At 45.2% G+C, this 15,756-nt stretch overlaps 1 protein-coding gene across 4 annotated transcripts; it reads right to left on the bottom strand.

Annotated features, from left to right (window-relative positions):
* Positions 1-1,140: 1,140 nt before the first annotated feature.
* LOC118361461 (cyclin-dependent kinase 13-like) lies at positions 1,141-15,389 on the bottom strand. 4 transcript variants are annotated; one of them, XM_035741413.2, is made up of 15 exons: positions 14,767-14,891; positions 12,897-14,487; positions 7,896-8,459; positions 7,622-7,792; positions 7,320-7,459; positions 6,430-6,600; positions 6,040-6,229; positions 5,765-5,821; positions 5,514-5,615; positions 5,294-5,371; positions 4,472-4,588; positions 4,221-4,352; positions 3,438-3,637; positions 2,842-3,294; positions 1,141-2,700 (listed from the first exon to the last, which is right to left on the bottom strand). In XM_035741413.2, the coding sequence occupies exons 2-15, from the start codon at positions 14,036-14,038 to the stop codon at positions 2,015-2,017; spliced, it is 4,203 nt and encodes a 1,400-aa protein (XP_035597306.1). In that variant the 5' UTR covers positions 14,039-14,487; positions 14,767-14,891; the 3' UTR covers positions 1,141-2,014. The 4 variants fall into 4 exon arrangements, with proteins under 4 accessions (XP_035597306.1, XP_052339078.1, XP_035597308.1 ...); XM_052483118.1 differs by lacking the exons at positions 12,897-14,487; positions 14,767-14,891 and adding an exon at positions 15,340-15,389; XM_035741415.2 differs by lacking the exon at positions 12,897-14,487 and having other exon boundaries at positions 14,767-14,896.
* Between the last annotated feature and the right edge of the window lie 367 nt (positions 15,390-15,756).

Genomic DNA, 15,756 nt, shown 5'->3' with positions numbered 1-15,756 from the left:
TCATTAGGGGGCGGTGCTGCTTCAGTGGGTCTCTGATTGCGTTCACCTTTCTGTCATGGATGTGTAGGCTACTTGCAGTAGGCCTATAAAACGGATAAGGACTTCTCCTTAGTGGGTGGGTCGCTCAGTGTTTACAAGCCCTTAACCAACAATGCAGTTCAAGTAAGAGTTAAGAAAATATTTACCAAATAAACTAATGTAAAAATGATCAAAAGTGACTATGCATGTTAAGTAGCCTTTTGGTCCTAGACTTGGCACTCCGGTACCGCTTGCCACCTAGCATTTAGTCATTAAACACAACCGAAGCCACAGTTGTGTTTAATGAGTCTTTCCTTATCACACAGGCCATCAGCCTTGGATATGTTGACATTTCGACCAAAATCTTGACTTACTCCATTCAGCTCCTAGTGGAACAAAGGGGCCTTAACAGTGTATCTCCAGTGAACTCTGTCCTGGGTGGCTTTCTTGACTTCATCCCAGGTGGTTCCATGCCTTCTTTTGGCAGCAAAACTACCAACCCAAAATAGTATTGTATAGAAAAATAAAACAGAGCATCTAATCACTGTAATTCATCAGTTTGTCTTTTCTAGGCGATGAATTTAAATAGTCTGTTTCTCAGACAATTGTCAATTTTTTTGCTCAGTTGTTGTTTGACTTACACTGCACTCCAGTGGTTAGTATGTTCAGGTATGATAAAGACAGTACAGTATGAAGACAGGCTAAAACTACTTCTCCAATAGAAATCCCAGATCACACTTGTAGGCGATGTCGGCTAGCTAAGCTCATGCATAGAAACACGTCATCAGGTCTAATGGTCATCTCGCGCCAAACTGCACACGTGCAGGCTTTCAAACCATAGACACTCGTTTGATATAAAAGCTCGTGAAAATGTTAGTTTGTCACTTTCACAAGGTTGTAGTAATAACATGTTCAACGACTTAATACATTGACTGGAATCTAGGTTGTGCCTTTAGACTGAGAAAAGGATTAATTTTTCACTTTCCCCACTGTCTTCTCAAACCCCGGCCTGGTCTGTTTAGCAAGCGTTCACGTAAATCCTGCGATGTTGCAACTCTGTGTTTAGAGAAACCGATGATACCTCATGACTATCGTTCATCAAAAAAGTACACTCAAAGAAAGCATTGTTGACATTTTTTTAATAAACATTTGCCAAATGGGGGAAGAAAAAAAAAATCACATTTTAGTACAAAAGGACAGTTGCTTGTCTCCTTTTTGAACTTGGGTTACATCTCTTTTTGTTTTACATATGATTTTACAATGGCAATTGGCAGAGGGCTTGTGTAATTTAAAGTGAACACAGCCTTCCATCAAGTCATTCAGTAGCTATCAGTTTTACTGCATTCACCCAAGTGCTACCAGTCTTTCTGGAACCAATGATCTCTTCACTGTTGGGTAGAGCTTGCAAGTTAAGCATTTCACTGTACTTGTGGATGTGACAATAACACTTGAACCTTTTATCAAAAACAAGCCCAGAGAAGCCTTATCAACTGAGACCTCCTGGTTGCAACATATTCTTAACCCCCAAAAACTACATAACTGGTATTTTTACATTTGTGCAGATATAGCACTTCATTCATTTCATACCTAAATTGTTCTCGCCTTCTTTAGTCAGTAGTGCAAAAAAATATTAATTAGTCTGCTCGGGAGTAATTAAAGAACGGCTAAAGTCCATATTTAAAACGCATACCTAGCCTGGTACACTTGAAAAAGGTGTGTTTAATTTAAAAGACAGAAGTAGAATAGATTACCAAAAAAAATACAAAATGTTACGAGCAGGAAAAGCCCCCTCCTTCTGCAACATACCCCACATTCCAGATAAATTAGGACTACAATGCTTGACACAGATTTAAAAATGTTTTTTTATTACAAATCAGGTGCACATTTCCAGATCCCTCTGGTCAGCCTGAGAGTTTGGGGCTCAGCTTCTTTTGAGTCCTCAAGTCTGGGGTGTTTCCATCATCACACCCCGCCCCGTTCACTATGCCACAGCCAATCAGAAGGGGAGGCCTCGCCCTCGGATGGCTGTTGAGTTCACATTTGTGTTGAAGCCAAGGGGCATAGATGGGGCCCCGGCCTGGGAAGGGGAACCCCAGGACTGGCCCAGAGGTGGGATGGGCGGGGGAGGTGTGGCATGGTTGTAGAGCTGGATGTTGGTGGGGTTGACCTGCCCTTCCACAAGCAAGGAGTGGCTTTGATTGTACTCAAAACGGTGGTCTTTGTCCCCGCTGAACACCATGCTACTGCCACCTCTACCTCCCCCTGTGCCTGAAGGGTAGGGCTCCTGGAGTGAGGGGGCCAGGGACCCGGCAGCTGAGGACGAGCCGGGGGTTGGAGCGCTGCTGGTGAACACCTCCCTCAGGGCGTGGGGGGGCAGGCCGCCCCCCAGCATGTGGCCCATGTAGCTGTTGCCAAAACCTGCAGGAGGGAAGGTTGGAGGGGGTGGGCAGCTGTAGTCACCACCATAGCCCGGTCCTTCTGCGCCGGGGTGTGGTGAGTAAACTTGCTTCGGGAACCTTCCTCCCTCACCTGAGATCAGCATGGGCGGCAGGTGGCCAGTCTTGAGCTCCATCTTCTGCCGGTAGTCCAGGTCCTCGCAGCAGGGAGGGGGCTCTGGAGGTTCAGGAGGTCTCTGGTCAGGGGGTAGGATGGGTCTGGAGGAAACTCCACTCCCCTCAGACACTAAGGGGGAAATGCACAAGACATGATGTTAATTCAATGCAAAGGGATAGTTCTAGTTTGAGTTCTATCCAACATTAAATTCATTGTGTACAGAAATTAGAGCCAGATAAGCCTACTGGATGGTCACAACAGTGTAGTTACCTGGTGAGACAGGGATGGGCTCTGGGGGCTGCTTGGGCTCAGGGGGTGGCGGAGGCCGTCCTGCTAGTGGGTTTCTGCCGACTGCCTCGTCCCTGGCCTCTTGCCTCTGTTGGGCCTGGAGGAGCTGGGCCAGCAGCATGGTGACCGCCGTCTGGGTGGCTGACGATGCTTCACCTTCAGGCTTTCCCTGCGAAACCGACGAGGGAGGTGGTGATGGGAGCTTGGGCATGGGGGGCGCTCCACACAGCATAGGGGGCTTGGGCGGAGTGGGTGGCTCTGGGGGCTGGTTGGAGTCAGAGGGCAGTGGTGGTAGGACCTTGGAGAGCTGCTGCAGTGTCTCAGAATTGACCTTAGCGATCTGGGCTGCGTTGACAGTGCTCTTAGACTGGCCAAGCAGCTTGAGGAGCACCGCCAGCTGTTCCTGGGTCAGCTGGCAGTTGGGACCTTTTGGGTCTACGGGAGACAAAGGAAAACATGATTTACTAAAAAGTAACTATTAATTCACTCCAAGTTGTTGTTAGTGTGTAACTGACAAGGCATGAGGCAAGTATGGTGGGTTGACTTTGCAGTACTAGACTAGAGACACAGTCGCTCACCCAGTAGGGCCGAGGCAGCCACAGTCTGGGCTTTGAGCCCCCCGGGTGGAGGGAAGCCCTGGGGAGTGTTGCTACGACTGTCATCTCCCAGCCCCAGCTCCTTACGGGGGGCCTTGGGAGCTGACAGCTCCTCTGGCATTTGCTTCTGTTTCCGCCGCTTCTTACTCCACAACTCATGGCAGTCCTGCCACAGGGGGAGACTGGAAAGGAGCAATGGGGACAAGATCTTCAGTTTCTTTGCAATTTCTCACATGGAATAGCCTTCATTTATCAGGACAATGTTTCAGAAGAAAATGCTTTGTTTCTGGCTATTTTGAGCCTGTAATTGAACACACAAATGCTGATGCTCCAGATACTCAACGAGTCTAAAGGCCAGTTTTATTGCTTCTTTAAATCAGAACAACAGTTTTCAGCTGTGCTAACAATTACAAAAGGGTTTTCTAATGATAAATTAGCTTTTTAAAATGATAAACATGGATTAGCCAATACAACGTGCCATTGGAACACAGGGGTGATAGTTGCTGTAAATGGGCCTCTGTACGCCTATATAGATATTCCATTAAAATAAATCTGCCGTTTCCAGCTACAATGTTAATTTACAACATTAACAATGTCTACACTGGATTTCTGATCAATTTGATGTTATTTTAATGGATTTTTTTTTGCTTTTCTTAAAAAAAAACAAGAACATTTCTAAGTGCCCCCAAACTTTTGAACGGTAGTGTACAATTCTACAGTGATGGATCACAGACACTGAGGTGTAACGGCTTTTCCCAAACATACTCTGGTGGGGGCATCTTGGTTGGGTCCACGTCTTTGAGGAATTCACTGCTTAGCGCCGCCTCGGCCGCGCAGCGCTTGCTGGGGTCCAGCGACATCATGTGGTCAAACAGGTCCAGGGCTGAGGGTGGAATACTGACCAGAGAGAAAGACCAAGCGATTAGTCAAACACGGCCAAAGAATAATGCTATGTATTATTTTCATACGTCAATGACGAACTCATTTACTGAATTCAAACAAGATGATTGACTCACAAAGCATACTCCTCTCTGAGCCGCCGCCGGTACTGTTTCTTTGGTTTCATGGTGTTGAAGTAGGGCAGCTTGATGACGTCTGGCCACACGGCGGGGCAGGGGCTGCCACAGATACGACTGGAAGGGAGAGAAGCCATCAGTTTGGGCTAGAGTTCAGTAATGTTCCCCATTTGGGAACACTGTCAAACGAGATAGCTGAAGGCCTTTCAGACAGTTAAAGCTGCAATATGTACATTTTTGGGCGACCTAACAAAATTCACATATAAATGTGAGTTATAGATCTGTCAATCATTGAAAGCAAATCTAAGAAGTGGTAGATCTGTTCTGTGTGTGCCATTTCTATGCTTCTTGTTTTTAAGTTTTGTTTTTGTGTCTTTTACTTTCAGTTTTGTACACCAGCTTCAAACAGCTGAAAATACAATATTTTTGGTTATGGAAAATATATTTCACAGCAGTTTAGATGGTAGAATGATTCTCTACACCAGGGCTCTCCAACCCTGTTCCTGTAGGTTTTCGCTCCAACCCCAGTTGTAAACTAACCTGAGTCAGCTTATCAATCAGCTAGTTATTAGAGTTAGGTGCGCTAGATTAGGGTTGGCGTAAAAACCTACTGGACTGTTGCTCTCCAGTGACACGATTGGAGAGACCTGCTCTACTCTTTATTTTCTTGTTCTGTCACATACTGAAATTCTGCGAACTTTTAGAATTTTAGCAACCAGGAATTGATGACAGAGCAATTTCTTAATAGTGAATCTTTAAACGAATACTGACAATAAGACAATGACAGATTTATAGTACCCGTTTCCTCTGACCACAACGTACCTGATCAGCTCTAACTGGGCAAGCTCCTGGTTGGCTTGGAAAATGGGCTTCTTTGTGAACAGCTCCCCCAGAATGCACCTGGATTTCAGACAAAAACAGAATGAATACATGATCATCTTTATAGAACCATGACCAATCATCTGTCCTTGGTTCAAGAATCATGAATCTCATAAGCCAGTGAAACACCACACCGAATGTCAACGCAATGTATGCATCTTACCCGCAGCTCCACACGTCAATGGCAGGTGTGTACCTCTCCTCCCCCAGCAAAAGCTCAGGGGGTCTGTACCACAGGGTGATCACCTTGTTGGTGTACGGGCGGCTATTACAAATGCATCAGTGTCAATAATATAATCCACAACAAAACACAGTTGAGACCTATATGTTTGATGAAACATATATACAGTAATACATCTGAAAATCCAATAACTATGGGCAGTAATCAACTGTAAGCCATATCGGGACACTTACCTCTCATCAGAGTTATAAAGTCGAGCCAGTCCAAAATCTGCCAGCTTTATTTGACCCCTGGCGGAGAGAACAGAACACGGCTTTAACTTGACCTCCAAACCCTTTCTGTCAGACACTGCCACCGCAGTGGATAGAAACAGGTTCTTTGACGTTGGCTACCCTTTAGCATGGTCCTAGATCTGCTTGTGCTTTGGCGTGACAATGACCATAGGAGTTGACAAGACAGCACCGACAGATATGGGATCAGCAGGCGAGCTATCCTGAGGAGCACTCACTTGTTATTGAGCAGGATGTTGGAGCACTTGATGTCCCTGTGCAGAAAGTTCTTTTTGTGGCAGTAGTCAAGGCCCTCCAGCAGCTGCCTCATGAAGGACTTGATGTGGCTCTCGTTGAAGTGGACCAGGCCTGACTCCAAGAGGCCCATCAGGTCATGGTCCATATACTCAAACACCAGGTAGAATGCACCTGTAAGAGGAGGATGGATCATATAGAAGGGAAACAGATGCATAGATAAACACAATGCAGACACATGGGGCTGCGTCCCAAACGCTTTTCCCTATAGTGCACTACATTTGACCAGGTCCCATAGGGCTCTGGTCAAAAGTGGTGCACTATTTAGGGAACGGAGTGCGGACATGCTAATACAGAGGGTTTGTCATATGGACCTTTGTCGTTCTTGAAGTCCAGGGCATCCTCCTTGTCGGTGACTATCTCCTTCATGTTGATGATGCTCTTGTGGTTGAGCTGCCGGAGGATCTTGATCTCCCTGATGGCGGTGATAGGGAAGCCCTCCTTCTCGTTGTCCAGACGCACCTTCTTCAAGGCCACCATCTCAGCTACACCATGGGGATAGAGAAAGGGCAGAGTATATTATAAAATACATTGTGGCAGACGGCAGGGAGAGGTGAGGGGGGTGGTAATTGAGGAACGATAGCTTGCAGGCCAGTGAAATACCCACAAGCCTTATATGGACTTCCTGCCCCAACGAGGCAAGACTGAATTGTTAAGCCAGGGAGTGCTTGCGGATTAAGAAGGGAGCAGCCTACACAAAGGGGCAGAGGAGCTGAGACAAGAGAGGTATGAAGAGTGAGAGAAACGAGAGCAAAATCTGTGTGATTGCCCATTGTGACCTGGGTTGTTGGACTACCCCTCCATGTACCAGACCAGATTGGCTGAGAACCCGAGTGTGAGGATTACCCCTGGAAAACGGAACGGCTTGTGGACTGTGAGGTGATGGGTGAATTCCGCCTTCTTTCCCTGTGTACCAAAATCCCTAATAAACTTCCCCTTTGCATTACATTTGGGCTAGTGGTGGTACCTGTTTTGTTATTGAACTTGAGGATGTGGAAACCCCACACCCTTGATCCTGCTACAACATGTTCACACATAATAGATATACAGGGCATAGAAAGACTTCAATTTTGAGTAGAGCGAGTTTTTTGCTTTAAAATGTTGATAGTGAAATAATTATTATAATATGAGCTACCAGGAAGATAGGGCGTAGCCTATGATCTACATGAAATGTTGACAAAAGACAGCATTAAGTAGTCCTCACCTGTGTCTTTGTCTTTTGCCTTGTACACCTGGCCGTAGGTGCCCTCTCCCGTGATGCCGATAATCTCAAACTTGTCCACGCACCGTTTCCCCCAGTCTATCTCAGTCTCCTTGATCTCCCCAAAACGTGGGCCGCAGATCCTGGGAGACAAACAAACCAACTAGAGATTAGGTCAAGCAGTGGTGGTCAACAACAGGCAGTAGAAACTCAAGGAGCATTAAGAAGCATAGGCCATGGAAGAGGTAGGGTGAGTATAATGGTTTCACAGAGCAGACACGGAAGGCCAAGGGGACCAGACATACTTGGGCCGGCGGTGAAGCGTGGTGGTCTTCTTCTCGTTTAATGGGCTGTGGGGGGAGGAGGCGCCGCCTCCGGGGAGTTCAGGAGGAAGGGGCAGGTCGGCAAGGAGGTGGCGGGCCTTCTGATGCTCTGCTGGCTTCTTCCCTGAGATCGAAGGTAAGACCTCCTTCAAGCTGCACAGGGGAAGAAGAGAATGAGAAGTTAGGCTATGGAACAGCACAGAGGTGGAGTGATGAAAACGATAATAAAAGCTATTTTCTATTACATTCCATTTACCTGTCTGCTCCATCTAAGTGCTCGAAGACATGCAGGGGCAGGAGTAGAGATGTCAGTGTAGAGGCAGTCGGGGCAGCTACTCGCCCCTTCTCTTTGCCCTGTCCAGATGCTGGTGCTTTCCTCTTGTCCCGTTGCTCCGAGGGGTGCCGCTCTCTGTCCCTGCTGGGCTGATGGGGCTCTGTGCTCCTCTTGGAGGTCCTGTCTGCAGGGGACTGGGGCTGGCTCAACACAGGGGTCCTGGGACCCTTCTCGGGAGGTGGCGGTGAAGGGGGCCGGCCCATCTTGATGGTGGGGTTGGCCTTGGGGCTGGGCTGGTGGGAGCCTGTAGAGGGGCCCTTGGTGGAATTGGAGGCGTTGCTGGAGCTTTTGGCCCGGGCAGCTGCCTCGGCAGCTTTTGCCTTCTTTTGCTTGCCGAGCTCGGCCGCTAGGCTGCTCTTGAAGGTCAGAGTGCTGGGGGAGAGGCTGGAAGGTCGACTGTGGGAGCAAGAGTGGCGGTGACGGCTGCGTGAGCGGGAGTGCCTCAAGGAGGAATACGGGCTCCTGCTTCGAGACTTGCCAGATCGCCTGGAGAAAGGAGACACACAGGTTGTATGATGAACCTTTATCACAGGAGAAAAGTTCTCATTAAAAAGGTGCATAATTTCTACCTAGCGCAAATCTAGCAGACTACTGAAATGGACATTTATATTCAGAGCCATTAAAAGCATCATTACAACCTTAATCACAATCTAGTAAAACAGTTCTACTAATATGTTTCACAAAGCAGAGCTCTCTCAGGCAATCCAGATTCCACCTTGACCTCATATTTACACCAATGTCTTGGAGTAGCCAGGTTTCCATCCAATTGGCCACAGATTTATGCAAATATATATAAATTTTTTAATCAGCATGAAAACAATATGCACTTTTTCCCCACAAGAGATGCGTTGCCATCAAATTAACTTGTTGTGGATAAAATGCTGGGCGTGGTGACGTAGATTCTAAGCTAACATATAGAATTGTTTAATGATGGTCATACCAAGGAGAATTTAGCTATTTGATTTGGAATTTTAAGACCCATTTTTATTTTATTTCACCTTTATTTAACTAGTTATTTAGGCCAGTTGAGAAGTTCTCATTTACAACTGTGACCTGGCCAAGATTAAAGCAAAGCAGAGCAACAAAAACAACACAGAGTTACACATGAGATAAGCAAACGTACAGTCAATAACACAATAGAGAAGTCTGTGTACAGTGTGTGCAAATGTAGTAAGATTAGGGAGGTAAGGCAATAAATAGCCAATAGTGGCGAAATAATTACAATTTTGCATTAACACTAGAGTGACAGATGTGCAGATGATGATGTGCAAGTAGAGATACTGGGGTGCAAAATAGCAAAAAATAAATAACAATATGGAGATGAGGTAGATGGGTGTGTTATTTACAGATGGGCTGTGTACAGGTACAGTGATCGGTAAGCTGCTCTGACAGCTGATGCTTAACGTTAGTGAGGGAAATATAGGTCTCCAGCTTAAGTGTTTTTTGCAGTTAGTTCCAGTCATTGGCAGCAGCGAACTGGAAGGAAAGGTGGCCAAAGGAGGCGTTGGCTTTGGGCATGACCAGTGAAATATACCTGCTGGAGAGCGTGCTACGGGTGGGTGCTGCTATGGTGACCAGTGAGTTGAGATAAGGCGGGGCTTAACCTAGCAAAGACTTATAGATGACCTGGAGCCAGTGGGTTTGGCAACTAATATGTAGCGAGGGCCAGCCAACAAGAGCATACAGGTCGCAGTGGTGGGTAGTATATGGGGCTTTGGTGACAGAACGGATGGCACTGTGATAGACTACATTCAATTTTCTGAGTAGAGTGTTGGAAGCTATTTTGTAAATGACATCGCCGAAGTCAAGGATCGGTAGGATAGTCAGTTTTACGAAGGTATGTTTGGCAGCATGAGTGAAGGAGGCTTTGTTGCAAAATAGGAAGCCAATTCTAGATTTAATTTTGTATTGGAGATGCTTAATGTGAGTCTGGAAGGGGTGTTTACAGTCTAACCAGACAACTAGGTATTTGTAGTTGTCCACATATTCTAAGTCAGAACCGTCCAGAGTAGTGATGCGAGGCGGGCGGGCACAGGAATCGGTTGAAGAGCATGCATTTAGTTTTACAAGCTTTTAAGAGTAGTTGGAGGCCACGGACGGAGTGTTGTATACCATTGATGCTCATTTGGAGGTTTAACACCGTGTCCAAGGAAAGGCCAGATGTATACAGAATGGTGTCGTCTGCGTAGAGGTGGATCAGAGAATCACCAGCAGCAAGAGAGACATCATTGACATATACAGAGAGAGTCGACCTGAGAATTGAACCCTGTGGTACCCCCATAGAGACTGCTAGAGGTCCGGACAACAGGCCCTCCGATTTGACACACTGAACTCTGAGTAGTAGTTGGTGAACCTGGCAAAGCAGTCATTTGAGAAACCAAGGCTATTGACTCTGCACCCCTTGATGAAATACTGAATTTGGCATTACTGCTATTATCCAATTGAAACGCATTGAACAGATTCACTAATTAAACCATAATTAATCTCCATACACACACACATATATATATTACTTCCATTCATTTTTTGTTGTTGTTGCTAGTACTGGGGACCTTCAGACAGTGGATTGAGAGGTGGCCCAAGCAAAAAACATCTCCCAATCTTAAAAACAGACAGATTTTGATGGGGATGTTATTAAATTGATTTCCACGGGACTGCGGAAATTGTAGGCTAAGGGTTAATAAAGTGTTTGTAATTCAACAAGAAGCACTTAAAAAAAACACCAAATTTAATGCCAGATTTCTAGAATTTTCAGACAGTATACACTTGGGGAAGTGTATACTGGCTCCTGAGTCTCAAGATGGTCAAACAGTACTATTGCGGTTGAATTGTAAAAAGAAAATATATATACAGGGGGGTGCCGGTACAGAGTCAATGTGCGGGGGGCACTGGTTAATTGAGGTAGTATGGACATGTAGGTAGAGTTGATTAAAGTGACTATGCATAGATGACAACAGAGAGTAGCAGTGGTGTGGAGAGGGGGGAGAAGGGCAATGCAAATAGCCCGGGTAGTCATTTGACTAGATGTTCAGGAGTCTTATGGTTTCGTGGTAGAAGCCTCTTGGACCTAGACTTGACACTCCAGTACCACTTGCCATGCGGTAGCAGAGAGAAGTCTATGACTAGGGTGGCTGGAGTCTGACAATTTTTAGGGCCTTCCTCTGACACCGCCTGGTATAGAGGTCCTGGATGGCAGGAAGCTTGTTGCGTCATTGGCAAACTTAATGATGGTGTTGGAGTCGTGCCTGCCCGTGCAATCGGGGCGGCAGCGTAGCCTTGTGGTTAGAGCGTTGGACTAGTAAACGAAAGGCTGCAAGATCGAATCCCTGAAAAATTAAAGAGAAATGCAAACGACAGCAGCAGAGTCCTGAATGGCAATATATTCAGAAGTTAAATGGGAAGGAAATGCAAACTTTAAAATTGTCACACCCCTAGTATATATATGCCTTAATATATTTTTTAAATAGACTCAGCCTTCATTTTGACACCCAATTTGACATGCTTCTATTTACTTCACGTTGGTGCTTATGGGTCCTTTAATATGGAAACATGAACATAAAATATTGCAGTTGTAAATAACTGCTACTGAACTAAAAATTAAGAGCTGAGAAATAAAAAGAATACCTACAGAAAGCTGTCAACAGGAAAGCATTGCTTTGCCAGCAATTGGATTTTAAAATATTATACAATCAGAGCATTTCCCCCCCCGGGAAAGGAGCGAGAGGCTCGCTCGACACAGCAGCAGACCCTAGTGAAACAGGTACCGTGACAGGCAGACACTTTCATTACTGGAATCATGAGGATTTTAGCCTCCTAAAAAATGGGAAGTTTTGAGTGAGGTGACCATGTAGAATGTGCAAATTTCACTGATGCAACCAATTACATTTTTTACTCGCACAGCCAAGTCAAAGGGTGCGACTAAAATGTTCGCAGTCTGGAGCCTTGAGGTGGCATGTGTAGTCCACTGTGTAGCCTTATTTCAAACATTGAAACTTTAGTAAATAAAAACAAAGAATATGGATGATTCAAAATATTAACTTTGTAACCATTCCCATTTAATCCCCTCAAGCCAGTGTTGCATAACTTTAGTCAACCAAAGCAAAAGATTTTGAAACTCTGGTGTCTCCCAGTGGCTCCTGTGGATGAAGTCAGCACACAACGTGACAAGCAGCAGAAATAATGTATCCCTCAGAATGTATGGAATACATCAAAGTGACTAGCTAGCTAACATTTTTTATCATGTTACAATGCGTATCGAGATACATTGCACTTGTACATTTGGGTACTGATACAATGGCAGGCAGCATTTAAAGCACCTAGCGGCCCCATGACTGAGAGTACCAGTCAAGCGCTTACTTACTATTGATAAGCCAAATGTGCATGCTATTACTGTCACCGTTTCCATGTGCCAAGTTAATTCAACACTTCGTAGGCCAAAGCGTTCTGTTGTCTTATGCCATCTTGCATTTTGAAAAGGAGATGGCCTCTCTTCCAAACTAAGGCCTTCTGTGTAGTCATATTTACATAATGAGGAAGTATGTGTAACGGGGGTCAGTGTGCTGCTAACAAGCTTAGCTTCCTCCACTGTACATACTAGACTCGAACCAGTGATGCTCTGCGTCACAACACATGTAACCGGCCTCCTTGACAACGTTCCAATGGGTTGAGCCACCCAAAGGGTACTGATTGGATGGCTCCATCTGCAACATTGCAAGCTAGCTGTGCAGTGAGCTTACATCACGTTTTTAACTCAGCAATCAAAGGGCATAAAACACAATATTGAACATGATCACACAAGAGAAGCTAAAACACTGGTCCAAATCACAATCAGGTAGGTAGTTAGACGATTGACACCTGAAATTATACCAGGCGTGTTATCTTTGACTTTAAAACAGATACAGTACCATCTGATTGACTGCTTACCTTATGACTGGACTTGGGCTGAGTGACTTTCGGTATGGACTTCGTGATCGCCGACGGGTACCGAAGGGACTTGAGACAAGTTCTCCCTGTTCAAATGGACTATGTCGGCCATAGCTTGGAGAACTGCGCCTGTTGAATGGGCTCATTGGAGACCGCTTTCTTTTGTTGCTTGAGTATGAACTGGGCGACTTTGAAATGTTGTAGGTGCCATAGACCTCAGCATCTCGGCTGTAGTATGTCAAACTAGGGGACAGCCTTTTGTTCCCATAACTGGGACTTCTTCTACATATAAACTGTTTATTATAACTACCACTGGGAGACTGGTATCCATAGGAATAAGATGTCCCATGTGGACTTTCTGCCTTGAAACCAGGACTTCTTCTGGAGGCTTCGAGTTCTTCACAGTCATCTCGGTATGATTGTGGTGCATCCCTGTATGCAGTCAGGGCCTCTTTTTCAGACCGTGACTTACTTTTGTGCCGTTTAGACTCCCTTTTATCCAAAGACATGGGCGGCAATGTTGTAGACGTCTTCTTGCCGTTGCTGTCACTGTTTCTCGCACTATCTCGGTTGTTTTTGGTGGCACTAAGGCTACTTCCGCCACGAGATTTCGAAGAGTCCCTCTCACCGCTCTGGCGTTCCTTTCTTTTCGGTTCCTTCTCTTGTCTATTCCTCTCGGATGAACCACTGGTTGGTTCATCCTTCCTGAGATGCACTATATCCCGGTCTCTTCGAGACCATCTCTCTCGGGATGTCGGTCCGTTGATGTCTGTAAACTCAATTTTTCTAAATCGATCGGCCGAAACCCGAGCATGCAGTTCTGGTTTAGGTGAAGGGCTCCCAGAAAAGCGTTCCGATTGGGAACTCACGTCGTCATATTCCACCAAAGTCCGAGGTTCACCTTCTCTTACGAGAGTGCTTCTCCGTTCACTGCCTGGTTCATCTGGCGTATGCCATGGTTCTTTATCCCTAGCGTGACTGTGTTTCTTTCTACTAGACGACAGCCTCTTCTCCCGGTGTTTCTCTCGCTGCTGAGTAGCACCGCTTATAGTTCTAACGCTACTGCGCCGCTCCGGTCTGTCACTTCTCTGTGCGGATGGGCTTCTTCCCCGACCCTCGCGAATTACCACCGAGTTAGGCATTTATCAAAAATGTGTGATATATACTTTTGGTAACATTGGTTGTCTTCAGTGTTATGTTCCTTGGTACACAAAACATTTGCAACAAATTGGCTAGCTAGCAAACTAGCAAGTTAATATAACTAGCTAGTCAGACGGTAACCAGCAGTGAGCTATTACAAACGACAATCCATCGCATTCATCATCTCCCAAAAAATCCATAATCTGTTTCCCTCGATTAAATTAATTTCATATGACAAATAAATCAATGATTATAATCAGGGGCTGTAAGATTCCAAAGATGTGCCATCTAGCTAGCCAAAGCTAGCTAGCAACTATAGCTAGCTAGGCAGTGTCTCGTAACTGCATTCCATGTTGAGTATAAGCAGGCCCGATATCTCCTGCTCGAAAGGAAATGTTTCTTGGTAGAAAATCGCAGCTCACGTCGGCTTTAAAAATATATTCCCAAAGTGCTGAAAATAAGAAATAAAAACATTTCACTTTTTAGTAATGACATTTCTTTACGCTTGCCATAACAATCCAGTTTGAACGAACAAGGAAGTGGCTAGCACGCATCAAACTATGCTAGCTTTCTTTCTCCTTGGAGTTCAAATCAACTCCGGCAGATTCAATAAAACAAAACTATTTTAAAAATCCACGAACAGTTTACGTATTTTAGTGGATAGCCGTATTATCAAATATTTATATAAATTCAAATATTATATGTAGAGTTTTATTGGTTATATAATTACATTTTATAACCGATATGCAACGAACATAATTCGTCAACAAGGTAACGTTAGATTGCCGGGCCCTCCAGTTTTCAAATTGAAGGGCTGCTGCTACTAGTACGACTAATACTACTTCTTCTTCTTCGATGAGATTTAAGGGTGGTTGGCATCCAATAAATGTTGCATTACCCCCACCTACTAGACTGGAGTACAACTCCCTATACTTTGCTTGAAAAAATGAATAAACGAATACCCTACCATCGAACACTACACACACACACATATTTTTATAATAATAACAAAGCACCCACCCTTCTCTATTATTTAAGTCTATTCAGTCATACCTCAGGCCAACAGATTGAAAGGAGGGGACAGCACCACACACCCTGTAACTCTTCTGACGTAAAGTCTTGCACACCCAAAATACTTCTCTGCAGCTGCCACCACAGCCTCAATTGTCTGCGACTTACATTCCATCCCTTACGTACAGTTGATAACCATTGCTATAAATGCAAAAAAAATCCAATCAATCTTAATGAAACATATATCACCTGCTGGTTTAACCCTCTGTACTTGTACAGATCTAATACTCACACCACTTCTCTTAAGATCCCTCCCCCTTGACCCATCTTCCTCTACTTTCTTAACTTCCTCAGCATATGACAACTTCCGCACTACTCTAACCCTGGAAACCTCAACCTGCCTCTCTCGCACAGGAAATGTCTGATCCCAACCCTATGGGCAGCCCTACAATTAACACATGCTAACACATACAATTAACACCTTCCCCAATGCTACACATTCCTTTGTCTCATGTCCTTCTGCACACTTCTCACACCTAGGAACCTCCCTCCTACACACTGCTGCCACATGCTTGACACCTGTAACAACGGGATGCACCCCTTGATGTAGCGTTTAACAGTGCATCCCACCTGCAAAATCGGCAGTGTATCAAATACTTGTTCTCCCCACCGTGTGTGTGTATATATATATACACGTGCATTAGGCATG

Source organism: Oncorhynchus keta, chromosome 28, assembly GCF_023373465.1.
Source record: "Oncorhynchus keta strain PuntledgeMale-10-30-2019 chromosome 28, Oket_V2, whole genome shotgun sequence".
In the NCBI taxonomy this organism is placed as follows: Eukaryota; Metazoa; Chordata; class Actinopteri; order Salmoniformes; family Salmonidae; genus Oncorhynchus; species Oncorhynchus keta.
This window is presented reverse-complemented; position numbering and strand designations above follow the sequence as displayed.